Source organism: Ranitomeya variabilis, chromosome 3 (genome assembly GCF_051348905.1).
Source record: "Ranitomeya variabilis isolate aRanVar5 chromosome 3, aRanVar5.hap1, whole genome shotgun sequence".
NCBI lineage: Eukaryota > Metazoa > Chordata > Amphibia > Anura > Dendrobatidae > Ranitomeya > Ranitomeya variabilis.
This window is the reverse complement of record NC_135234.1, coordinates 80,724,758-80,750,485: the sequence shown is the minus strand read 5'-3', so window position 1 is coordinate 80,750,485 and position 25,728 is coordinate 80,724,758. Positions and strand designations below refer to the sequence as shown.

The 25,728-nt window shown below is 48.9% G+C and overlaps 1 protein-coding gene across 3 annotated transcripts; it reads right to left on the bottom strand.

Annotated features, from left to right (window-relative positions):
• Positions 1-4,638: 4,638 nt before the first annotated feature.
• On the bottom strand, positions 4,639-17,908 carry LOC143815234 (uncharacterized). Of its 3 annotated transcripts, none has more exons than XM_077294261.1 (4): positions 17,483-17,800; positions 14,813-14,917; positions 11,778-11,847; positions 4,639-6,037 (listed from the first exon to the last, which is right to left on the bottom strand). In XM_077294261.1, the coding sequence occupies exons 1-4, from the start codon at positions 17,732-17,734 to the stop codon at positions 5,751-5,753; spliced, it is 714 nt and encodes a 237-aa protein (XP_077150376.1). In that variant the 5' UTR covers positions 17,735-17,800; the 3' UTR covers positions 4,639-5,750. The 3 variants fall into 3 exon arrangements, with proteins under 3 accessions (XP_077150376.1, XP_077150375.1, XP_077150377.1); XM_077294260.1 differs by having other exon boundaries at positions 4,657-6,037; positions 17,432-17,908; XM_077294262.1 differs by lacking the exon at positions 4,639-6,037 and adding an exon at positions 9,770-10,294 and having other exon boundaries at positions 17,432-17,800.
• Positions 17,909-25,728: the final 7,820 nt, after the last annotated feature.

Sequence of the window (25,728 nt, the reverse complement as noted above, 5' to 3'; positions counted from 1 at the left end):
TGGTGATATTAATCTTGCAGAGACGGAGCGTCTCCGAAGCTAAATTGACATGTTGTGTCTGGAAAGACGCTCCACATGTGCGTATGCATAGAGAAACCGGAGGTGTCTGTGAACGCATAGTGGAGATGAGATTTCTTCAGATCCCATCCACTATGCTGTAACATCTTGATGCTGCGGGTTGGACATGGCGGATGTATGTAGCCTCCAATCCCCAGCATTTACTGACCATGGGAACATACCCTAAGACACTGACTGCAGTAGTGGGATTCAGGAGGCTCTGCCGGTTCAGTGACACTGCTTGTAAAAATAACAGGCAGTTGCCCGAACCGTCAAGAAGTGGTGCCGCAATGTGGTTTCCTAGCCCGCAATTTTCAAATAAATGTGCATCTGAGGAGGCACATTCAGTTGCAATATATTGCGGTACAGGAAGCCACCGGATTTCTGCACAGCAATAGTTACCAGCTGCCAGCCAATCACAGGCCAGCAGCTGACATCGGCGCACACGTCGCCAGCGTATAACGTCACGGTCATGTGTCGGCGCATCCGCACCTCAAATAAATGAGGGAGAGGGCACCGCTGGGCCGTGGCCAGGTAAGGAGAATTTTTTTTACTTTCTTTTTGTACTGAAAGCCACAGGATGGGAGCTCATATGGGGCAGGATGGGAGCTCATATGTGGGCAGGATGGGAGCTCATATGTGGGCAGGATGGGAGCTCATATGTGGGCAGGATGGGAGCTCATATGTGGGCAGGATGGGAGCTCATATGTGGGCAGGATGGGAGCTCATATGTGGGCAGGATGACAGCTCATATGGGGGCAGGATGGGAGCTCATATGGGGGAGCTCATATGGCAGCAGGATGGGAGCTCATATGGGGCAGAATAGGAGCTCATGGAGCAGGATGGGAACCCATGTGGTGCAGGATGGGAGCTGATATGGGGCAGGATGGGAGCTCATGGGAGCAGGTTGGGAGCTCATATGGGGGCAGGATGGAAGCTCATATGGGGCAGAATGGGAGCTCATATAGGGCAGGATGGGAGCACGTTGGGAGCTCATATGGTGGCAGGATGAGAGCTCATATGGGGGCAGGATGGGAGGTTATATGGGGGCAGGATGGGAGCTCATATGGGGGCAGGATGGGAGCTCATATGGGGTAGGATGGGAGCTCATATGGGGCAGAACGGAAGCTCATGAGGGCAGGATGGCAGCTCATGTGGGAGAAAGATGGCAGCTCATATGGCAACAGGATGGGAGCTCATATGCGGCAGAACGGGAGCTCATGAGGGCAGGATGGCAGCTCATGTGGGAGAAAGATGGTAGCTCATATGGCGGCAGGATGGGAGCTCATATGGGGCACAATGGGAGCTCATATGGGACAGAATGGGAGCTCAGATGAGGTAACAAGGCAGCTCATATGGGGCAGGATTGGAGCTCATATGGGGGAGGATTGGAGCTCATATGGGGCAGGATTGGAGCTCATATGGAGGCAGGATTGGAGCTCATATGGAGGCAGGATGGGAGCTCAGATGGGGGCAGGATGGGAGAACATGGCTGGAGCCAAGAATGAGACATAAGGGGGCCAGGATGGGAAATATCATTACTTTAGAGGCTAATTGAGGGCTATTATTACTGCAGTGATGTATTTTATTTTTAAAGGATACTTTTTTCAATGAAGGGGGTCCTGTTACTCTACTGAGTTACACTACGTCACCTTTTTTTCTTCATTTGGTGTAGTGTAGAAGTCGGGAAAAATTAAGTAATGTGCTCTGCAAGCAGTGCTCTAAATAACTGTGTTATTTCCTGCAGAGATGAGTCCTGGGTAGAAGAAGTGATGGCGGTCTGTGATGGATGAAGCTGAAAAGCAAAGATGGAAGACTTCATCTCGAGACGTCACTGGTGAGTCAGTGTATTACGTGTAAACACAGTATACACTGTATATTATATACAGAGCTCCTGTGTACAATGTCACGAGTGATCACTGTATTACCTTTACACTCACACTATATACAGATCTCCTGTGTATAATGTCACTGGTGATCACTGTATTATCTGTCCACTGGTGATCCCTGTATTACTAGTACACTGACACTATATACAGAGCTCCTGTGTACAATGTCACCGGTGAGCCCTGTATTACCTGTACATTGATACTATATACAGAGCTCCTGTGTACAATGTCACCAGTGATCCCTGTATTACCTGTACACTGACACTGTATACTAATTACAGATCTCCTGTGTATAATGGCACTTATGGTGATATTAGGTATTGTGTTTTATTTTATTGATGATCAGTATTGTAGTAATCAGTCACTGTGTTGTGGTAATATGTGATCTGGTCATGGTGTGGCGGTCTTTGTTCCTTGTATGTGGTATTATAGGTCACTATGTGGTAGTAATGTGGTGTCTGGTCATGGTCGGCAGTATTTGTCTCTTGTATGTGGTATTATTGGTTATTTTGAAAAACTGAAAAACAAAAATGTCTAAATTGTATTGGATATTTTAACAAATGTTTATTAAGCTACAGTAGAGTAGAGCCCGGCCAAAATAGTATACAAAAGCTACTGGCTATGTATGTGATCTGGTGATGGGAACTGGTAATGTGTGATTGGTGAGGACATGGTGCAGAAGGGGAGTTTTTCCAAGAAAGGGCAAAGGGACTGTGGATGGTTCGCGTGATGGAGGCGTAGCAGGGGTGGAGTCTCAAGGGGGCCCCGAAAATGTTGCAAGTATGGGGCCCCCAAATTCCTAGTGGCAGCCCTGCCTAACGCAGACTCCTTGATTTCCATGACTCTGACTCCCTCATACACGGCTCATGTTTAAATGATAACTTTACTGTAGTCAAATGGTAACATCAGGTTTTTCATCACCACTATGACACAATAATCAAGTTATTTACTGTTCAAACTAGCAGTTCTGAGATGAGTGCAGGGCTGCAGACATTCCTTCCCAGCACCTTTTTTCTCTTATCTGTAAAGGAGGAGCGCCACTACTGAGCATGTACATAAAGTGCAGCACAGATTAATCTCAACTAAAAGCAGAGATCCTTAGATCAGGAACAGAACAGACATTTATGGGACATCTCATAACTTTCCCAAATTATTATGAAAACATTACAGCATTGTACTACTGTACCCAATTTATATTTTAGGAGTCGTAGTCTATCCATTTTATACCGACTGTGACTCCGCAGCAATGACTGATAGTTGACCCGCTCCCATCCCACCTCATCCCAAACCTCACCACAATCTTCATCCCAACCCTAACCCATCTCTTCAACCTATCACTAACAACTGGTGTTTTCCATTCAAGCTTTAAACATGCCTCCATCACACCTATCCTCAAAAAGCCCTCTCTTGACCCATCCTCTGTATCTAGCTATCGCCCTATATCACTTCTCCCCTATACCTCAAAACTACTAGAACAACACGTCTACCTTGAACTGTCCTCCCATCTCTCTTCTTGCTCCCTCTTTGACCGCTTACAATCTGGCTTCCGGTCACACCATTCCACTGAAACTGCCCTAACTAAGGTCACCAATGACCTCTTAACCGCCAAGAGCAAGAGACACTACTCTATTCTCCTCCTCCTCGACCTGTCGGCTGCATTTGACACAGTGGACCATTCTCTATTATTACAGACCCTCTCATCCCTTGGCATCACAGACTTGGCCCTATCCTGGATCTCATCATACCTAACAGACCGGACATTCAGCGTCTCCCACTCACACACCACCTCCTCACCTCGCCCCCTCTCTGTCGGAGTCCCACAAGGTTCAATCCTTGGGCCCCTGCTCTTCTCCATTTACACCTTTGGCCTGGGACAGCTCATAGAATCTCATGGCTTTCAGTATCACCTCTATGCTGATGACACACAGATCTACATCTCTGGACCAGATATCACCTCCCTACTAACCAGAATCCCTCAATGTCTGTCCACTATTTCATCCTTCTTCTCCGCTAGATTTCTGAAACTTAACACGGACAAAACAGAATTCATCATCTTTCCCCCATCTCACGTGACCCCCCCAACGAACCTATCCATTACAGTAAATGGCTGCCCACTCTCCCCAGTCCCACAAGCTCGCTGCCTCGGGGTTATCCTTGACGCTGATCTCTCCTTCAAACCACATATCCAAGCCCTTTCCACTTCCTGCCGACTTCAATTCAAAAATATTGCACGAATCCGTTCATTCCTCAACCAAGAATCTGCAAAAACCCTAGTCCATGCCCTCATCATCTCTCGCCTTTACTACTGCAACCTCCTGCTTTGTGGCCTCCCCTCAAACACTCTCGCACCCCTCCAATCTATTCTAAACTCTGCTGCCTGACTAATCCACCTGTCCCCCCGCTATTCTCCGGCCTCTCCCCTCTGTCAATCCCTTCACTGGCTCCCCATTGCCCAGAGACTCCAGTACAAAACCCTAACCATGACGTACAAAGCCATCCACAACCTGTCTCCTCCTTACATCTGTGACCTCATCTCCCGGTACTTTCCTACACGCAACCTCCGATCCTCACAAGATCTCCTTCTCTACTCCCCTCTTATCTCCTCTTCCCACAATTGTATACAAGATTTCTCTCGTGTATCACCCCTACTCTGGAACCCTCTACCACAACACATCAGACTCTCGCCTACCATCGAAACCTTCAAAAAGAACCTGAAGACTCACCTCTTCCGACAAGCCTACAACCTGCAGTAACCACCGATCAACCAACCGCTGCATGACCAGCTCTATCCTCACCTACTGTATTCTCACCCATCCCTTGTAGATTGTGAGCCTTCGCGGGCAGGGTCCTCACTCCTCCTGTACCAGTTATGACTTGTATTGTTTAAGATTATTGTACTTGTTTTTATTATGTATACCCCTCCTCACTTGTAAAGCGCCATGGAATAAATGGCGCTATAACAATAAATAATAATAATAATAGTTTTGCTTGTAAAAAATATATACCGTATATATTAATATCTCCATAGTGCCGCATCATCCCACATCTCTTCCCTCATATCTGTTTAGTACCCTTCCAGTTCTCTCAATTCTGCCAATTTTGTAAGCCTAACATACTCAATAATTATAGCCTCCAATCCCGTCTCCAAGACTTTTCTGAAGCTACATCATCTCTCTGAAATGCACCAGACAATCAAGTTAATTCCCAGCATCTAGTTTTAACTGTGCCCTGAAAACACATTTTTAGGCTGGCTTAACATGTTTACTAATTAACTATATTCTCTTTTTAAATTATTGATCTAAACCTTGCCTCTTGAACACTTTCCCCCACACACAGTGTACTCAATAGCACTTCTTATCTGTACATACACGGATACTTGCTGGTGACCGGTTCACACAGCTTTCCATATGTAATCCTATTTATTATAAAAGATGACTGGACCATACAAAACAAGCACTTTTTACTTTGGGATTTCCCTATCTCCTCATATTGCAGCACTTGCAAACAAGGCCATCACTTCTGTTTGGCAGATAATTAGTTTGCCGTTATGTGACTCCTTACGGTAAAGTGCTGCAGAATATGCTGTCTCTATAAATAATAAAGAGGATTATTAATCATTTTTAGAGCACTTATGACCCTTTCTTCTGGGTCAGGTCTTAATCTCGTTATACAATTACATTCATGGTAGCAGATGTATGGATCCACGGGATCAGTGTGAGAACACCACAATACAAGTGATTGTCACATTGGGCTGTGAAGTATAGAAGTTATATCGGTCTGCAAAAATATAATACTCTTGAGAGGTTATACTTCCAGATCAGTCTCCGCATACTGGAAATGAGCCCCATCACAGAGCACAAACTGAGGATTCTTCCGTTTCCATACACTAAAGGAGTCGACTTGTCCTGGCCAACTGGGCAACCGGATCCTCTTCACACAGCAGAAGTCCTCAGCCAGGGACAGTTGGAAGGCACGCGAGGTGGACTGACCCCAGGGGTTGGATGACAAGGTTTCTCCAAGGAGTTCTCCCACATGAAAAAGTGTGTGACCTCTAAAGTAAGCCAGGCAATCCTGAGAGAAGTGGGACGACTCTGTAAAAGAGCACATGCTGTAAGATGGCATCAATATATAGGTGACTAAATCTAACACTGTTAAAGGCTTAAGAAAAAGAAAAAAGGAACAGTATGTTCGTGAATCAAAATGCACTACATGGACTGCATCCTCTCCTACACTCGGCCAAGCTGCATGGACCCGGCCACCTTTTTCTGCCCCTTCTCCTCCAGCGATGGGACGGCTCTAGCTGGCAGCTTGGAGGTGAGAGACACCCATGCTCCTCTGTGGGGAGAAAATTCCCTGCAGTTTCGTCGTCCGACAACACAGGTGCTGGCACTGACGCACCGAGGCTCAGGTGGCCAGAGCACAAACTGCTCTACCCAAAATAGCCCCCCTCCGGTTACATTACCATCCCAGCTGGGCTCCTAGCCACACTCCCTCAATAGTTCCCTGCACTCAGTTACCTTGTAACAATAGACAGCATATAGGTGACTCCCGATAGCCTTCAATTGGATTTCCCCAGATTTGAAGATGCAGGGGCTTATCAATTCTTCTCTCATTCAAGGTTACCTCATGTACTTTGCCTTGGCTAAGCACAGCTTGGCATCATTAGGGTTAATCCTATATATGTGGAAATATATTGTAGGCCACTGCTGACATCTAGTGGCCATTCACTATAATCACACCGTCAGTCACAAAATTACTACTTATAACCCACAATTTTTGAAAACTACGTGAAGGGGCAAAACATCAGACTGTGACCTCATTAACTGGCTATATCCTTCAATCTAAAACCAAACCTGCCCTATAATGCTAACTCTAATGGGCCAAGGCCCAGGACTTCCGGGATGACATAATCCTCCCTCCTCTCCACCCTGGAGAGCTCAGCGCACCTTCCCTTTGACTTATTCAACCAGTGCTGCACTATAGTCACCAGATTATCCAACAATTCATAACTGCCCTGATACCGAAATCCTAACCTCAATAATTAATCTCCAGCATATCTAGGGGACAATATGTCTTCCAGGCCACACTCTCCAGTAGAGTCACTCTGCTCCTCTTTACCAGATGGGGCTGACTCAAACGATTCCAGCGTCCACAACCAGGATTCTGTGTACTCCTACCTCGGACAATGCTACCCTAGTACTGCAGTTTCTGTCTATCCTACATTCCGGGCTGCCCAAAATGTCAGAAACTAACTATGGAACTTTCCAAAGAACTTAGAAAACTAGGATCCAGAACCTCTGATATCAAAGACAAGATGGACTCTACCACTGCAGCCCTCAATACCAAAGACAAAGAGACGGAGATGCTCCACAAAGAAATCTACTCCCTCAACAATAAACTGGATGATTTTGAAAATCGTAGAACTTCTATCTGGAATCCCCATTGAACATGGGTAACCGCAAACCTGACTGCCCACTCCATGACATTATTCTCAGACTTCACTTCTTCAGAAGAACAACTATTACAAGCGGCACAGAATTCCTCAATCCTGAAATCCCAAGGTCACTCCTAAAAACTTTTTCCAGACTTGGCCCTGACAACCATCATCAATACATGGGCCATGAAACCGTACCTGAAAATCTTCCACTCCAAAAATATCAAATACTGCTGGGGTGTCCTGATTAAATAGATTTTCACCTATTTGGATGTGGTTTCTCTCCCCTGAAGGCGACAACTGCTGCCTCACCAAACTATGGCTTCTGGACCAATCCTTATCACCATCAACTTCATCTCCTCCACAACAATCTAAACATAGTCGCTCCATACCACGTGACCCACTCATTCCTCTTTGAACTCGAAGCTACTTATCTTTGCTCTATCTCACTCTTAGAATAGAAAAATTAATTACTTTTAAGCATTTTTTTCTAGAAATCTTGCTCCTATTATACTGTTGCTATCTATAGGTCATCTAACGTTATCGTTTAAAATGGTTCCTTTGTTACCATCATGCCTTATCTGAGTCGTACGCTTAAAATGCCATATACTGTATCAAAGATGTTTTGGTTTAGGCATTTTCTAACGCGAACTCACTCAGTGGAAGCTAAACCCTGTGTGCACAGCTTACCGAGCACCATCTCAAACTCTAAACTATTCAATGCCCACCATCATGCTGCATCTCCAGGTTGGATGTGTCCACCCCTTGCACAGACACTATTTGCCATTGACGCTTACTCTTTACCTGAATCTTTATTTTGGTCTCTCAATGCTTTTATAAGGTTGTCTAATGTTCTCAGTTACAGTATTTCTTTATTGTTATTGCTAACCTGTTAGGGGCTCCTTTGTCTTTAAATTGTAAACTTTGTTCTCTAGAGTTCAAGCTAATGCCCCATCCGGGTCAAGCTCTTCCCTCCATAACCTCACTTAATTGCTATACACCTTGGTACTGGGATTAAACCCATGACTCAGTTCCTCAGTTAAACCGATAATTGCCTCTTACATAGTTAATCTGGTATGCCCTACACATGATAGCAGGTTCATTACCTGTGAAGCGAACCCAACCCATCCCAACCCCTCACAAAACCCCATTATAGTCATTATACACTTGTGTTGTTCCTTACAAAGCTACGACTCTCCAGTGTTACTACACACTGCAGCTCAGCACACTGTGCTTAGCCTTCTTCATTACTGTTAATATTGCTCCTCCTCGTTTAGCTGTTCTACTTAACACAACCTCACCCGAGAGGGCACTAAATAACTCCCAAATTTGGGCTCCCAATACCAATTATAGGCCACAGGTGGTCCCATTGCATACGACCCAAATATCTCTAACACCATGCCGCTAACCATTTTATCACACAACGTGTTGGGGCCGTAATTCCCCGCAAAAACGTACTACAGCCTTTCGCTATTACAGATCCTTACAAGCAGATGTGATCTGCCTTCAAGAGACTAATTTTTTAACACACAGCACCCAAAGCTCATGTTCCCCTCTTACCCACTTTTCTATACTGACGCTGCTCCAAATAAAGCCAAAGGTGTAGCCATTTGTTTAAAAAAAATCCGTCTCCTTCCTCTTTAAATCACTAAGAGCGGACAAAGAAGGTCGCCACTTAATATCAAAGAGCTCTATTTCAGATGAACAGGTGACCTTTGTTTCCTATTAAGCCTTTAACACTCACTAATTTCCTTTTTTTCCCCCCATCCACTTGACCTAGTCTTTGAACATGCTCGAAGCACTACGTTGCTTTGCCACAACTCAAACTGCATACTTAATCCTAAATGTAAAGAATATGGGGGGATTTAAAGGCGGATTACAATCCTCCTTCAGTTTGTGTAGCTGTAACAGGACACCTGGTTAAGCAGGTAGTCCAGCCTCACCAGCTAGTATACAGGCTCATAGACTATGAGCCCATGCTATGTGACTGCTTCATTCAATCTTCCTCCAGTCAGGTAGGATATTTCTTTAAGGGGCTGAATGCCTTCCAGGGTTTCAACCCATTCTAGCACCCAGGGGTTGGGAGTTATGTAGAACAGCTAGTAGAATCCAGGTAGCGAAACTGTATTTGGTCTCCAAGTGTAACGGGATCGGACAGATACGATGGCGCCAAAACCACCACCATATGACCTTCCATACAGAAATTATGATCCATCATAGGTTTTGGAGTTTCAGACTTTGGGAGACCTGGGGGCGGGGAAGGAAGTGACTGACCAAGGGGTTAAGTGCATGTGCGAAGTCTATTGGAAGAAACCGGAAAGAGCTTTTCCCCACATCCAATGGCCGAACATCAAGATAGCAACTGACTTTTATATCATTTGCTTATACTTTTGTACTTCCACCTATATTGGCATATCTGACCATTGTATATGTATTAGATTGTAAATACAATGCAATGACATTGTGTATGTATAACCATCGTGTATATAGTGTATTGTCTAGTGTGCCCTCAAGGCGATTAAATATATAATTTAACCTTTCACTGTTCTTTTACCTCGATCCACAAATTCACAAGTCCGTGTTCTCGGTTTTAACTTTCCATGCTACCGGGGCTGGTTTCTAGCCCAATATAATTACGTTAATGGACCGGGCTTGTTTATAAAGATGAACAAGTGGGTGCAAGTGAGGAGACCATACTACGTGATCCCTCCAACATAATAGTGTCGTCAGGTGGTGCGGCGAGGTGCAGGCTCATCACATGTAGTGGCAGCTGAGGGATTCAGCGTTATCTTTCTGGTGTCATCCTTCACACTAAGCTTGATAAGTCTATGGACCCCCAAATCTCTCAACAACCCCACTTTCAGAAGATTTGGTCACTCTTGACAAACATCTTCACCACTAAAAGTGGGTAGACCTATGGAGAGATGCACCCTTCGGTCAAGACTACAGTTATTTCTCTAAACATCACTTAGTCTACACCAGAATAGATAATATATTTGCTCTCCCAGTGTTAATACCCAACATAAACATTTCTATTCTTTCCACTCCTTGGTCGGATCACTCCTCAGTCCAACTGAACCAGCTCCTCTCTACATCCACGTTCTTGCTCATTCAACTGGACTCTGAATGATTCCTTGTTCTCTTATCCTGAAATTTCCCAAAGATTGAGTAATAATAATAATCTTTATTTATATAGCGCCAACATATTTCGCAGCGCTTTACAGTTTAACAGTTTCAAACACAACAGTCATGGATAACAATGTTAAAAATACAGTAATAAAGCAAAATAAGACGAAATAAGACCACCTTGATGATTACTGCTCTTTGAGCCAGACATCCTCTTCATCAATTTCCCTTTGGGAAGCTCATAAAGCAGTGCTACAAGGCTTCAGGAGAACAGCTGATCTTGAGAATAAGGTGTCATATCAGTATTAAGAGCTCGCCCTGCCCCTCTATATACAGAGGACCTTGTACGTGCGCGCTCTGAAATTGATCTTTGTCTCTCCGAAAACACAGATCGAGCCCTCTGTTGGTCCCAACAACGCTTCCAGGCAATTAATAATAAAAGCAACTATAACCTTCCTAGATGCCTCAAATGCCCCCCAGATCCGCCCCCCCCCCCGTACCACAATACGACTTGGCCTTATGTCCAACCGGCAACAGATTACTTGCTTGTTCCCGCCGCGGCTTGAGCAGCTACACAACGACACTTCCCCAGACATCAGACAAAAAATAGACACTTAACTCTTTTTCCCTCCCAGTCCTCAATTTCAATATGTCTCATCTCCTCCATCAGGCCATCACCGAAATAAGAACAGCTATCCACCAACTAAAACTTAATAAAAACCAGGCCCAGATGGCTTATCAGCTGTTTACTATAAAAAGTCTGTTCTTATTCCCTATTTCACTACTTTAACTCCAAGGGATGGAAAAAAGCCAGGGGCAGCCTCTCTTACAGCAGCTCTATCTATGATACCCAAACCAAACTCGGACCACTCATTGTGATTAGTGATGAGTGAGTGTACTTGTTTTCCCCCCCCCCCGAGCACGCTCAGGTGGTCTCCAAGTATTTTGGTGTGCTTGGAGATTTAGTTTACGTCGCCGCACCTGGATGATTTGCGGCTGCTGGACAGCCTGAGTACATGTGGGAATTCCCTAACAAACAGGCAACCCCACATGTATTCAGGCAGTCGCAAATCACGCAGCTGCGGCAACGAAACTAAACCTCAGAGCACACCAAAATACTCTGAGATCACCCCAGAATGCTTGGGGAAACCCGAGTAACGAGTACACTCGCTCATCACTAATTGTGATCAAACTATAGACCGATATCCCTGATTAATATAGATATCAAACGTTTAGCTAAAATCTTGGCTAAAATATATATAAATTCTTACCATCTGCATCAGGCCAGGCAAGAAACAAGGCTCTGTCTGGATAGTTCTCCAAGAGCTCAGGGCCTCCAGTCTACAAATAACAGACGTATATTCAGAAGCTTCACCTGAAACCAGTGTAATAAATACTATAAATGTAGTAGGTTTATTCAGTTTCTGATTTGGCAATACGTGTGCTTTTATTATAGTTGGTGGTTTGTTTTATCTTAAAGTGGCAGTACAAGAAAAACTTCCTAAGGCTAAGTTCACATTTGTGTATATGTGTGCAGCTTATCTGCATGCGCAAACGCATGCAAGCGCATGTTTACACAGCGTTTTTTATCCACCTCAGCTTACACATGACGGCAAAAAAACTGCTGCGTGTGCCTGCGTTTGTATGCATTTTTGCCTGTGTTTGCGTTGTTTTTGCACATGCATTCGATATTTCCAGGAGGGCGGTTCTCAAAACAGTTCCTGGACATGCGCAGTCTGAAGTACGCAAGCGCATCAAACACATGTCCTTGCATACCAATGCGTTCCCATAGACAGTAATGCGGTTTTTTTTATTCGCTCAATCCACAAACATCCACATGGCTGCGCATAATTGACGCCTCAAAAACATGTGTTCACCGAACACTACGAAACGACGCATGTGTACGCATCCGAATGCATGTCTCTGCGTACACCATGTTAAAGACATTGACGCATGTGGATCAAACACTGCGCACAGATACGCAAATGTGAACCCGGCCTATGGTCTCATTCAGACATCCTGTTTTTACATACAGTACAGACCAAAAGTTTGGACACACCTTCTCATTTAAAGATTTTTCTGGATTTTCATGACTATGAAAATTGTACATTCACACTGAAAGGCATCAAAACTATGAATTAACACATGTGGAATTATATACTTAACGAAAAAGTGTGAAACTGAAATTATGTCTTATATTCTAGGTTCTTCAAAGTAGCCACCTTTTGCTTTGATGACTGCTTTGCACACTCTTGGCATTCTCTTGATGAGCTTCTTAGAGGTAGTCACCTGGAATGGTTTTCACTTCACAGGTGTGGCCTGTCAGGTTTAATAAGTGGGATTTCTTGCCTTATAAATGGGGTTGGGACCATCTGTTGTGTTGTGCAGAAGTCTGGTGGATACACAGCTGATAGTCCTACTGAATAGACTGTTAGAATTTGTATTATGGCAAGAAAAAAGCAGCTAAGTAAAGAAAAACGAGTGGCCATCATTACTTTAAGAAATGAAGGTCAGTCAGTCTGAAAAATTGGGAAAACTTTTAAAGTGTCCCCAAGTGCAGAGGCAAAAACCATCAAGCGCCGCAACGAAACTGGCTCACATGAGGACCACCCCAGGAAAGGAAGACCAAGAGTCACCTCTGCTTCTGAGGATACGTTTATCCGAGTCACCAGCCTCAGAAATCGCAGGTTAACAGCAGCTCAGATTAGAGACCAGGTCAATGCCACACAGAGTTCTAGCAGCAGACACATCTCTATAACAACTGTTAAGAGGAGACTTTGTGCAGCAGGCCTTCATGGTAAAATAGCTGCTAGGAAACCACTGCTAAGGTCAGGCAACAAGCAGAAGAGACTTGTTTGGGCTGAAGAACACAAGGAATGGACATTAGACCAGTGGAAATCTGTGCTTTGGTCTGATGAGTCCAAATTTGAGATCTTTGATTCCAACCACCATGTCTTTGTGCGACGCAGAAAAGGTGAACGGATGGACTCTACATGCCTGGTTCCCACCGTGAAGCATGGAGGAGGAGGTGTGATGGTGTGGGGGTGCTTTGCTGGGGACACTGTTGGGGATTTATTCAAAATTGAAGGCATACTGAACCAACATGGCTACCACAGCATCTTGCACCAGCATGCTATTCCATCCGGTTTGCGTTTAGTTGGACCATCATTTATTTTTCAACAGGACAATGACCCCAAAACACACCTCCAGGCTGTGTAAGGGATATTTGGCCAAGAAGGAGAGTGATGGGGTGCTACGCCAGATGACCTGGCCTCCACAGTCACCAGACCTGAACCCAATCGAGATGGTTTGGGGTGAGCTGGACCGCAGAGTGAAGGCAAAAGGGCCAACAAGTGCTAAGCATCTCTGGGAACTCCTTCAAGATTGTTGGAAGACCATTCCCGGTGACTACCTCTTCAAGAGAATGCCAAGAGTGTGCAAAGCAGTCATCAAAGCAAAAGGTGGCTACTTTGAAGAACCTAGAATAAAAGACATAATTTCAGTTGTTTCACACTTTTTTGTTAAGTATATAATTCCACATGTGTTAATTCATAGTTTTGATGCCTTCAGTGTGAATGTAAAATTTTCATAGTCATGAAAATACAGAAAAATCTTTAAATGAGAAGGTGTCCAAGCTTTTGGTCTGCACTGTACGTGTTTTGTCTTGTGTTTTTCATGGATAGAACATGTGCCCATTATAGACTATAGGACTGTTCACATACCCGGGTTTTTTTATGGACTATGTATAAAAATGTGCTGCCCATGATTAACATTGTAATCAACAGGAGAAGTTTTGTCATTTATTTTTCTGTGAAAATCAGTGATGAAACACTGATAGTAAACACTGACATTCTGATCAAACAATGATGACACTGATACCATTTTTTTTTGCCTAGGTGAAAAATCACGGACATCTGAATGAGGCCTACAAAATAAAAATAAAAAATTAAGTCATTGAAAAAAACTGGTAAAAAAAAATAAAGATTGTAAAATGTATTTAGCACAAATTTACAGAGCACCCTGAGGACTTGGAATCTATTAGAAAGAGTACGGGCTAGGTTGTGGAGCCCACCATTGAGGCGAACACAATGGACACACACTATATAGGCTATGGCTAGGATAGGCTGTGCTATTCTGTGTGATGTGATAGCAGCATGGCATTACTGGGACGCTCGCAATTAGTGCTCACCAAATTACAAATTGTTCAAGTTCGCCAGGTCCAGAAAATGAAACAAAATCTGACATTCAATTTGCTCATCTCTAACATACATGTTATTATGCTTCGTTTCCGCCACACTGCTCTTACCATGACCTCTGTGTAACGCATCTCCGAGGGAAAAATGGTGTTCTGATCAAAAGCCACGACATTCAGTCCACGAGACTGCAGTAAGAATTCCCAGTATCCAGTGCCCTAGAAACAGCGGACAAAGGAGGAATAAGCAAAGCACTGTGAGGTGTGGGGCTCAATGCTCATGGAAATATGTTCACCAGCAGGTTGGGAGGATTCCTTATGCTCTCATTGTGGGGGAATATTTTGGTGTAAATCAGACACTTGCCATATGAAGGTAGATTACAGAGAAGTGTTTTATATGGAAGCCTGTATTCTAGATGCAAGTCCCGACCTGATCATGGGATCTATGAAGCTGCCAGTTCCAGACTTTGGAGCTACAGATTGGCCAGGACTTGTGTCTGTAAGAGGCCCCATACATAATAGATGGAGGTCGTCTCAACAATGATCATCCGGCGACTATCTCGCCCAACTCTCCCATACACAGGAGCATTCCACATAAGAAACCCGCTGCCAGACAGCGGCTTATCTCTTAGCAAACAGAAGGATCAGTAGTCGGACAAGTCAGATCCATATCTCCAAAATTCATCATCTGACATCATCTGTCAATGGAGGGTTGGGAGTCCCCCATACACATTAGGCTGCCGTCACACTAGCAGTATTTGGTCAGTATTTTACATCAGTATTTGTAAGCCAAAACCAGGAGTGGAACAATTAGAGGAAAAGTATAATAGAAACATATGCACCACTTCTGCATTTATCACCCACTCCTGGTTTTGGCTTACAAATACTGATGTAATATACTGACCAAATACTGGTCGTGTGACGGCAGCCAGGCTGTCGGCCGATGTTACAGACCCCATCATGAGCACATCTGGTGACCCAACCTAACAACATGATGATGCTGTGAACTTAGGTCAGGTGACAGGTAGCTGAGCGCTGAAAGCATAGTGCTGGGGCTACAAGGAAAGTCGTGTCATGCAACCAAAAATATTGCATTATATCATGCTGAAGCACAACTATTTTAGAGCTGCGATTTTGCTGTAAAAAAAAAAAGAAAAAAAAAAACTGCAAAATTGAAGTTGCACGTTACCTAAATTGAACTCAATGGTAAGTCCCACGTGTAACCGTCAGTCGCAGAGAGGCACCATAGAAAATGGTACGATATAATGCAACACGCACAATCTTGATATTGCTGGGAGCCCTAGTGTATGGCCAGGATTACACAGCGAAGTGTCATGCCACATTGACATTGTAAAAATGAGACTTATTGCATAAAGACCATTTTGGATTTTGCACAAATTTCATGAATGGTGTTCGCCACTTTGAAGAATTTGGAGCAAAAAAAAAAAAATGGCAACAAATACCACAAAACAAAACAGCTGATATGGATCAGGGTCCATTACTGCGGAGGCATAAAATTGCAGTGCCACAATGCAACACTGGATGTAATGGTTTCCTGTGTTGTCACGTTGCGATTTGTCTGCAACCAGCGCAACTGTTTTTATTTCCAGCAAAATCACAACTCTAAAATATCCGCAGACAAGCGGCACAGATGGTTTTTTCATGTACAATTTCTCTGAGATTCGCTGCTACGTGACACGTCAACATGGGGTGAAGCGGACGCAGGGGAGGGTAACGTTGGCGGAGGGGAGGGTGACGTGGGTGTAGGGCGACGTGGCACAGGGGTGACATGGGTGCAGGGCACAAGGGTGACATGGGCGCAGGGTGAGGTGGGCACAGGGAAAAGGGGTGATGCGGGCGCAGGGTGATGCGGTGACATGGGCGAAGTGGGTGACGTGGGCACAGGGTGGATGTGGTGACATGGGCGCAGGGTGAGGTGGGCACAGGGAAAAGGGGTGATGCGGGCGCAGGGTGATGCGGTGACATGGGCGAAGTGGGTGACGTGGGCACAGGGTGGATGTGGTGACATGGGCGCAGGATGAGGTGGGCACAGGGAAAAGGGGTGATGTGGGCGCAGGGTGATGCGGTGACATGGGCGAAGTGGGTGACGTGGGCACAGGGTGGATGTGGTGACATGGGCGCAGGGTGAGGTGGGCACAGGGAAAAGGGGTGATGTGGGCGCAGGGTGATGCGGTGACATGGGCGAAGTGGGTGACGTGGGCACAGGGTGGATGTGGTGACATGGGCGCAGGGGGTTACGTGGGCACAGGGTGGATGTGGGCACAGGGTGATGCGGTGACATGGGCGCAGGGGTTACGTGGGCGCAGGGGTGATGTGGGTGCAGGCTGATGTTGTGACGTGGGCGCGGAGGTTACGTGCGCACGGGGTGCTGTGGGCGCAGGGTGACGTGGGCACGGGGGTTACATGGGAGCGGCTTGCTGTGGACGCAGGGTGACGTGGGCGCTGGGTGACATGGGGGTGACGTGGCGCTTGGTGACCTGGGTGCAGGGTGACATGGGGGTGAGGTGGGCGCAGGGTAACATGGGGGTGAGGTGGGTGCAGGGTGACATGGGGGTGAGGTGGGCGCAGGGTGACATGGGGGTGAGGTGGGCGCAGGGTGTCATGGGGGTGAGGTGGGCGCAGGGTGACATGGGGGTGAGGTGGGCGCAGGGTGACATGGGGGTGAGGTGGGCGCAGGGTGACATGGGGGTGACGCAGGCGCAGGGCACTCACGGCTCCGGCTGACACCAGTGGCAAGTTGAGGGCACACAGCAGCTCCAGCACCTGAGGGCTGGGCACAGAGAAGGAGAAGAGGATCTGCAGGCGCTGGCAGCTGCCGCCGTCCTCCAGGCTCCGGAGCAGGTGCAGCAGCTGCTTCCTGCGGGTCGCGGACGTCTCCGGGTCGCAGAACCTGTGCACGTCTGCAGGAAGCTGCTGCATCTTCCACACGTACAGCTGGTGATACAGGTTCTGCCCCTTGTCCTTCCTCTGCTCCATCGTGTCCCACTGCAGCTCGGGCGACACTGCCGCGGCCATACCAGCGCCGCGCCCACCCTGCCACTGGGAGTAAGGGGCGCAAATTCAAAGTGGCGCCTCACACTGACGGCAGAGGAACAGGAAGACGAGCCAGAGGCCGGGAACAGCAGGCTGCCTGTGCTGCACTGCCACCTCCTGGACGTCGCTGGAACTGCACGACGAATGTGACCTGTCCCTGGTCCCTTGTATCACAGGGACCAATAGTCTCAGGTCCTACAAGTAAGGAGTTAATTACCACCCGTGTGCACTGCAGAAATGTCTGTGGAACGTCTAGGGTTTTTTTTATATCTGCCTTATATATACATTGAACGTAATTTTCCAACACTGACACTGATTCAAAGAAACAAAATGGGTCTATCAGCCAACATTTCAGGGTACAAGTCACCCAGAGTGATATATAAATGATGTAATAAAAGCATTTTGAGGGGTATTTTATAAATTTGGAGCGGTAAGCGCACCGTCCCTATCTGTGTGCACATACCACAGTTTTGCAACGTGAGATCCTCCACTGGAGACAGGTTGTTTATCTTTTAAATGCATGGATTTGGGGCTGAAATAATTTTTGTAGTTGAGTTTCATTAAAAGTTTGCACAATTTGGCTTTTACAGTCTTTTTCTTTTCCTGGGCACACTAGTGTAGCTGCAGGGGGCAGAGGGATCGGTGGGGCCCACCTGGAGCGAGCGCCACTTAACTGTATCAACGTGCAAAGCAATGGTCTCCGCTGTACCGCTCTCTGTCCTGTAGTCCACAGGTCACTTTAGGCTTGCGGTCTACAGAACAGCAGGGGTATGTATATAGAGTCCTGGCGTGATAACATCACCATATCTCACCGATGCCCCGAGACTCGTTAACTGATTATATAGTGTTTATTTTATGACTCAGTACTTGTAGGGGGCATAATACTGGTGTGGGAATCATACTGTGTGGAAGGCTATGGGGACACCATATTGTGGGTAGGGGACTATGTGGGTATCATTCTGTGTGTGGAGGCATCATACTGTGTGAGGGCATCATACTGTGTGAGAATATCATACTGTGTGGGGGCATCATACCATGTGGGGACATCATACTGTGTGTGGGGGCATCATACCGTGTGGGGAGGCATCATACCGTGTGGGGAGGCATCATATTGTGTGTGGGGGCATCATACCGTGTGGGGACATCATACTGTGTGTGGGGGCATCATACCGTGTGGGGAGGCATCATATTGTGTGTGGGGGCATCATATTGTGTGTGGGGGCATCATACCGTGTGGGGACATCATACTGTGTGTGGGGGCATCATACCGTGTGGGGAGGCATCATACTGTGTGGGGAGGCATCATATTGTGTGTGGGGGCATCATACCGTGTGGGGACATCATACTGTGTGTGGGGGCATCATACCGTGTGGGGAGGCATCATATTGTGTGTGGGGGCATCATACCGTGTGGGGACATCATACTGTGTGTGGGGGCATCATACCGTGTGGGGAGGCATCATATTGTGTGTGGGGGCATCATACCGTGTGGGGACATCATACTGTGTGTGGGCATCATACCATATGGGGACATCATACTGTCTAGGGGCATCATACCGTGTGGGGACATCATACTGTGTGTGGGGGCATCATATTGTGTGTGGGGGGACATCATACCGTGTGGGGACATCATACTTTGTGTGGGCATCATACCGTGTGGGGACATCATACTGTCTGGGGGCATCATACCGTGTGATTACATCATACCATGTGGGGACATCATCCTGTGTGGTGGCATCAGGGGGATTATTACTTTTTGGAAGCACTAAGGGGACTATATTAAACTAGCTATTGAACCCGTTCTACGCCCGGGTGGCGAGCATTTATATTGGAATATGGTCTCCATCCTGGTATGTGCTGCTCCCATCCTGTCATATGCTGCTCCATCCTGCGCCCCCATCCTGTCATGTGCTGCTCCACCGTGTCATGTGCTGCTCCATCCTGCGCCCCCATCCTGTCATGTGCTGCTCCACCGTGTCATGTGCTGCTCCATCCTGCATCCCCATCCTGTCATGTGCTGCTCCACCGTGTCATGTGCTGCTCCATCCTGCGCCCCCATCCTGTCATGTGCTGCTCCACCGTGTCATGTGCTGCTCCATCCTGCGCCCCCATCCTGTCATGTGCCACTCCACCGTGTCATGTGCTGCTCCATCCTCATCCCCATCCTGTCATGTGCTCCCATCCTGCGCCCCCATCCTATCACGTGCTGCTCCATCCTGCGCCCCCATCAGTGCGGGCGGCTGTGCTGAGTGCGGGCGGCTGTGCTGAGTGCGGGTGGCTGTGCTGAGTGCGGGCGGCTGTATGTGGCTGTGCTGAGTGCGGGCGGCTGTATGTGACGTGGCTGTGCTGGGTGCGGGCGGCTGTGCTGGGTGCGGCAGCTGTGGACGGCTGTGCTGGGTGCGGTGGCTGTGCTGGGTGCGGTGGCTGTGCTGGGTGCAGCGGCTGTGCTGGGTGCAGCGGCTGTGCGTGGCTGTAGGCGGCTGTGCGTGGCTGTGCTGGGTGCGGCGGCTGTGCTGGGTGCGGTGGCTGTGCTGGGTGCGGCGGCTGTCCGTGGCTGTAGGCGGCTGTGCGTGGCTGTGGGCGGCTGTGATGGGTGCGGAGGCTGTGCGTGGCTGTGGCGGCTGTGCGTGGCTGTGGCGGCTGTGCGTGGCTGTGCTGGGTGCGGCGGCTGTGCTGGGTGCGGCGGCTGTGCTGGGTGCGGCGGATGTGCTGGGTGCGGCGGATGTGCTGGGTGCAGCGGTTGTGCGTGGCTGTGGGCGGCTGTGCGTGGCTGTGCTGGGTGCGGTGGCTGTGCGTGGCTGTGGGCGGCTGTGCGTGGCTGTGGGCGGCTGTGCTGGGTGCGGCGGCTGTGCTGGGTGCGGCGGCTGTCCGTGGCTGTGGGCGGCTGTGCGTGGCTGTGGGAGGCTGTGCTGGGTGCGGCGGCTGTGCGTGGCTGTAGGCGGCTGTGCGTGGCTGTGGCGGCTGTGCATGGCTGTGCTGGGTGCGGCGGATGTGCTGGGTGCGGCGGCTGTGCTGGGTGCGGCGGCTGTGGGTGGCTGTGCTGGGTGCGGCGGCTGTGCGTGGCTGTGGGCTGTGCGTGGCTGTGGGCGGCTGTGCTGGGTGCGGCGGCTGTGGTCGGCTGTGCTGGGTGCGGCGGCTGTGCGTTGTTATGGGTGGCTGTACGTGGCTGTGGGCGGCTGTGCTGGGTGCGGCGGCTGTGCGTGGCTGTGGTCGGCTGTGCTGGGTGCGGCTGTGCGTGGTTGTGGGCGGCTGTGCGTGGCTGTGGGCGGCTGTGCGTGGCTGTGGGCGGCTGTGCGTGGCTGTGGGCGGCTGTGCTGGGTGCGGCGGCTGTGCGTGGCTGTGGGCGGCTGTGCTGGGTGCGGCGGCTGTGCGTGGCTGTGGTCGGCTGTGCGTGGTTGTGGGCGGCTGTGCGTGGTTGTGGGCGGCTGTGCTGGGTGCGGTGGCTGTGCTGGGTGCGGCGGCTGTCCGTGGCTGTAGGCGGCTGTGCGTGGCTGTGGGCGGCTGTGCTGGGTGCGGAGGCTGTGCGTGGCTGTGGCGGCTGTGCGTGGCTGTGCTGGGTGCGGCGGCTGTGCTGGGTGCGGCGGCTGTGCTGGGTGCGGCGGATGTGCTGGGTGCGGCGGATGTGCTGGGTGCGGCGGATGTGCTGGGTGCAGCGGTTGTGCGTGGCTGTGGGCGGCTGTGCTGGGTGCGGCGGCTGTGGGCGGCTGTGCGTGGCTGTGCTGGGTGCGGTGTGTCATGATCTCCATGGCCAGAGAACTAGCATAAGCCTCAATAGGAACAAGCTCTTGGAAGATGTAACTATACTGACCATGAACTAAACCTACCGCATCATCTAGAAGTAGCCAGGTAGCATGTCCTACTTTTTATCCCTATATGCCCAGCGCCGGCCGGAGAACTAAATAATGCTAGCAGAGGGAAATATAAGACCTGACTCACCTCTAGAGAAATGCCCAAAAAGGAGACAGAGGCCCCCCACATATATTAGCGGTGATATGAGATGAAACAACAAACGCAGCAGGAAAATAGTTTTAGCAAATTTGAGGTCCGCTTTCTAGATAGCAGAAGACAGAAAGCATACTTTCATGGTCAGTAGAAAACCCTAACAAAACACATCCAGAAATTACTTTAGGACTCTGGCATTAACTCATAATACCAGAGTGGCAATTCCTGATCAACAAGAGCTTTCCAGACACAGTAACGAAACTGCAGCTGTGAACTGGAACCAAAATACAAAAACAAAACATGGACGAATGTCCAACTTATCTAGTAGATGTCTGGGAGCAGGAACAAGCACAGAGAGGCTTCTGATAACATTGTTGACCGGCAAGCATCTAACAGAGAAGCCAGGTTATATAGCGACACCCAGATCTAATCAGAACAGGTGAACAGGGAAGATGATGTCACAAGTTCAATTCCACCAGTAGCCACCGGGGGAGCCCAGAATCCAAATTCACAACAGTACCCCCCCCTCAAGGAGGGGGCACCGAACCCTCACCAGAACCACCAGGGCGATCAGGATGGGCCCTATGAAAGGCACGAACCAGATCAGAGGCATGAACATCAGATGCAGTGACCCAAGAATTATCCTCCTGGCCGTATCCCTTCCACTTGACCAGATACTGGAGTCTCCGTCTGGAAACACGGGAGTCTAGGATTTTTTCCACAACGTACTCCAACTCACCCTCAACCAACACCGGAGCAGGAGGCTCAACGGAAGGCACAACCGGTGCCTCATACCTGCGCAATAACGACCGATGAAAAACGTTATGAATAGAAAAGGATGCAGGGAGGTCCAAACGGAAGGAAACAGGGTTAAGAATCTCCAATATTTTATACGGACCGATGAACCGAGGCTTAAACTTAGGAGATGAGACCCTCATAGGGACAAAACGAGAAGACAACCACACCAAATCATCATGTAGATTATACAGCACCAGAAAACGAATAGTCTCCTGGTGATCCGGATTAATACACATAGTCACTTGTGTCCAGTATTGTGGTTTATTATTAGCCAATGGGGTGGAGTCAATCCCCTTCAGAGGAATAAGAGTCTCCAAAGGCTCTAAATCATACCCACAACGATTGGCAAAGGACCAATCCATAAGACTCAAAGCGGCGCCAGAGTCGATATAGGCGTCCGTAGTAATAGATGACAAAGAGCAAATCAGGGTCACAGACAAAATAAATTTAGACTGTAAAGTGCCAATGGGAACGGATTTATCAAGCTTTTTAGTACGCTTAAAGCATGCTGATATAACATGAGTAGAATCCCCACAATAGAAACACAACCCATTTTTCCGTCTAAAATTCTGCCGCTCGCTTCTGGACAGAATTCTATCACACTGCATGTTTTCTGGCGTCTTCTCAGTGGACACCGCCAGATGGTGCACTGGTTTGCGCTCCCGCAGACGCCTATCGATCTGAATGGCCATTGTCATGGACTCATTCAGACTTGCAGGCACAGGGAACCCCACCATAACATCCTTAACGGCATCAGAAAGACCCTCTCTGAAAGTAGCCGCCAAGGCACACTCATTCCACTGAGTAAGCACAGACCATTTACGGAATTTTTGGCAGTAAATTTCAGCTTCATCTTGCCCCTGCGATAGGGACATCAAAGTTTTTTCTGCCTGAAGTTCCAAATGAGGTTCCTCATACAGCAAGCCCAAGGCCAGAAAAAACGCATCCACATTGCGCAACGCAGGATCCCCTGGTGCCAATGCAAAAGCCCAATCTTGAGGGTCGCCGCGGAGCAAGGAAATCACAATCCCAACCTGCTGTGCAGGGTCTCCAGCAGAACGAGATTTCAGGGACAAAAATAACTTACAATTATTTCTAAAATTCTGAAAGCTAGATCTATTCCCTGAGAAGAATTCCGGCAAAGGAATTCTCGGCTCTGATACCGGAGCATGAACAACAAAATCTTGCAAACTTTGTACTTTCGTGGCGAGATTATTCAAACCTGCAGTTACACTCTGTAGATCCATTATAGACAGGTGAACATAGAGCCATTCAAAGATTAGAAGGAGAGAGAAAAAAAAAGAAAGACTGCAGCATAGACAGACTGGCAAGTGATCCAATTAAGAGCACACTAACTACTAGAGAAAAAAAAAAAAAATTTTCAGCAGACTTCTTATTTCTCTCCTTTCTCAGCCAAGGATTTTAACCCTTTAGTGGGCCGGTCAAACTGTCATGATCTCCATGGCCAGAGAACTAGCATAAGCCTCAATAGGAACAAGCTCTTGGAAGATGTAACTATACTGACCATGAACTAAACCTACCGCATCATCTAGAAGTAGCCAGGTAGCATGTCCTACTTTTTATCCCTATATGCCCAGCGCCGGCCGGAGAACTAAATAATGCTAGCAGAGGGAAATATAAGACCTGACTCACCTCTAGAGAAATGCCCAAAAAGGAGACAGAGGCCCCCCACATATATTAGCGGTGATATGAGATGAAACAACAAACGCAGCAGGAAAATAGTTTTAGCAAATTTGAGGTCCTCTTTCTAGATAGCAGAAGACAGAAAGCATACTTTCATGGTCAGTAGAAAACCCTAACAAAACACATCCAGAAATTACTTTAGGACTCTGGCATTAACTCATAATACCAGAGTGGCAATTCCTGATCAACAAGAGCTTTCCAGACACAGTAACGAAACTGCAGCTGTGAACTGGAACCAAAATACAAAAACAAAACATGGACGAATGTCCAACTTATCTAGTAGATGTCTGGGAGCAGGAACAAGCACAGAGAGGCTTCTGATAACATTGTTGACCGGCAAGCATCTAACAGAGAAGCCAGGTTATATAGCGACACCCAGATCTAATCAGAACAGGTGAACAGGGAAGATGATGTCACAAGTTCAATTCCACCAGTAGCCACCGGGGGAGCCCAGAATCCAAATTCACAACAGCGGTGGCTGTGGGCGGCTGTGCGTGGCTGTGGGCGGCTGTGCTGGGTGCGGCGGCTGTGCTGGGTGCGGCGGCTGTCCGTGGCTGTGGGCGGCTGTGCGTGGCTGTGGGAGGCTGTGCTGGGTGCGGCGGCTGTGCGTGGCTGTAGGCGGCTGTGCGTGGCTGTGGCGGCTGTGCATGGCTGTGCTGGGTGCGGCGGATGTGCTGGGTGCGGCGGCTGTGGGTGGCTGTGCTGGGTGCGGCGGCTGTGCGTGGCTGTGGGCTGTGCGTGGCTGTGGGCGGCTGTGCTGGGTGCGGCGGCTGTGGTCGGCTGTGCTGGGTGCGGCGGCTGTGCGTTGTTATGGGTGGCTGTACGTGGCTGTGGGCGGCTGTGCTGGGTGCGGCGGCTGTGCGTGGCTGTGGTCGGCTGTGCTGGGTGCGGCTGTGCGTGGTTGTGGGCGGCTGTGCGTGGCTGTGGGCGGCTGTGCGTGGCTGTGGGCGGCTGTGCGTGGCTGTGGGCGGCTGTGCTGGGTGCGGCGGCTGTGGTCGGCTGTGCTGGGTGCGGCGGCTGTGCGTGGCTGTGGGCGGCTGTGCTGGGTGCGGTGGCTGTGCGTGGCTGTGGTCGGCTGTGCTGGGTGCGGCTGTGCGTGGTTGTGGGCGGCTGTGCGTTGTTGTGGGCGGCTGTGCGTGGCTGTGGGCGGCTGTGCGTGGCTGTGGGCGGCTGTGCGTGGCTGTGGGCGGCTGTGCTGGGTGCGGCGGCTGTGCTGGGTGCGGCGGCTGTGCGTGGCTGTGGGCGGCTGTGCTGGGTGCGGCGGCTGTGCGTGGCTGTGGTCGGCTGTGCTGGGTGCGGCGGCTGTGCGTGGCTGTGGGCGCCTGTGCGTGGCTGTGGGCGGCTATGGTCGGCTGTGCTGGGTGCGGCGGCTGTGCGTTGCTGTGGGCGGCTGTGCGTGGCTGTGCTGGGCGCGGCGGCTGTGCTGGGTGCGGCCATTTTCTTGGTCCTGCTCCCGGAGTCGGCGCCTGCGCAGTCCGCGCTTTCCGGCGCCATTTTCTTGAAGACACTGCAATGTGTCTTCAAGAAAATGGC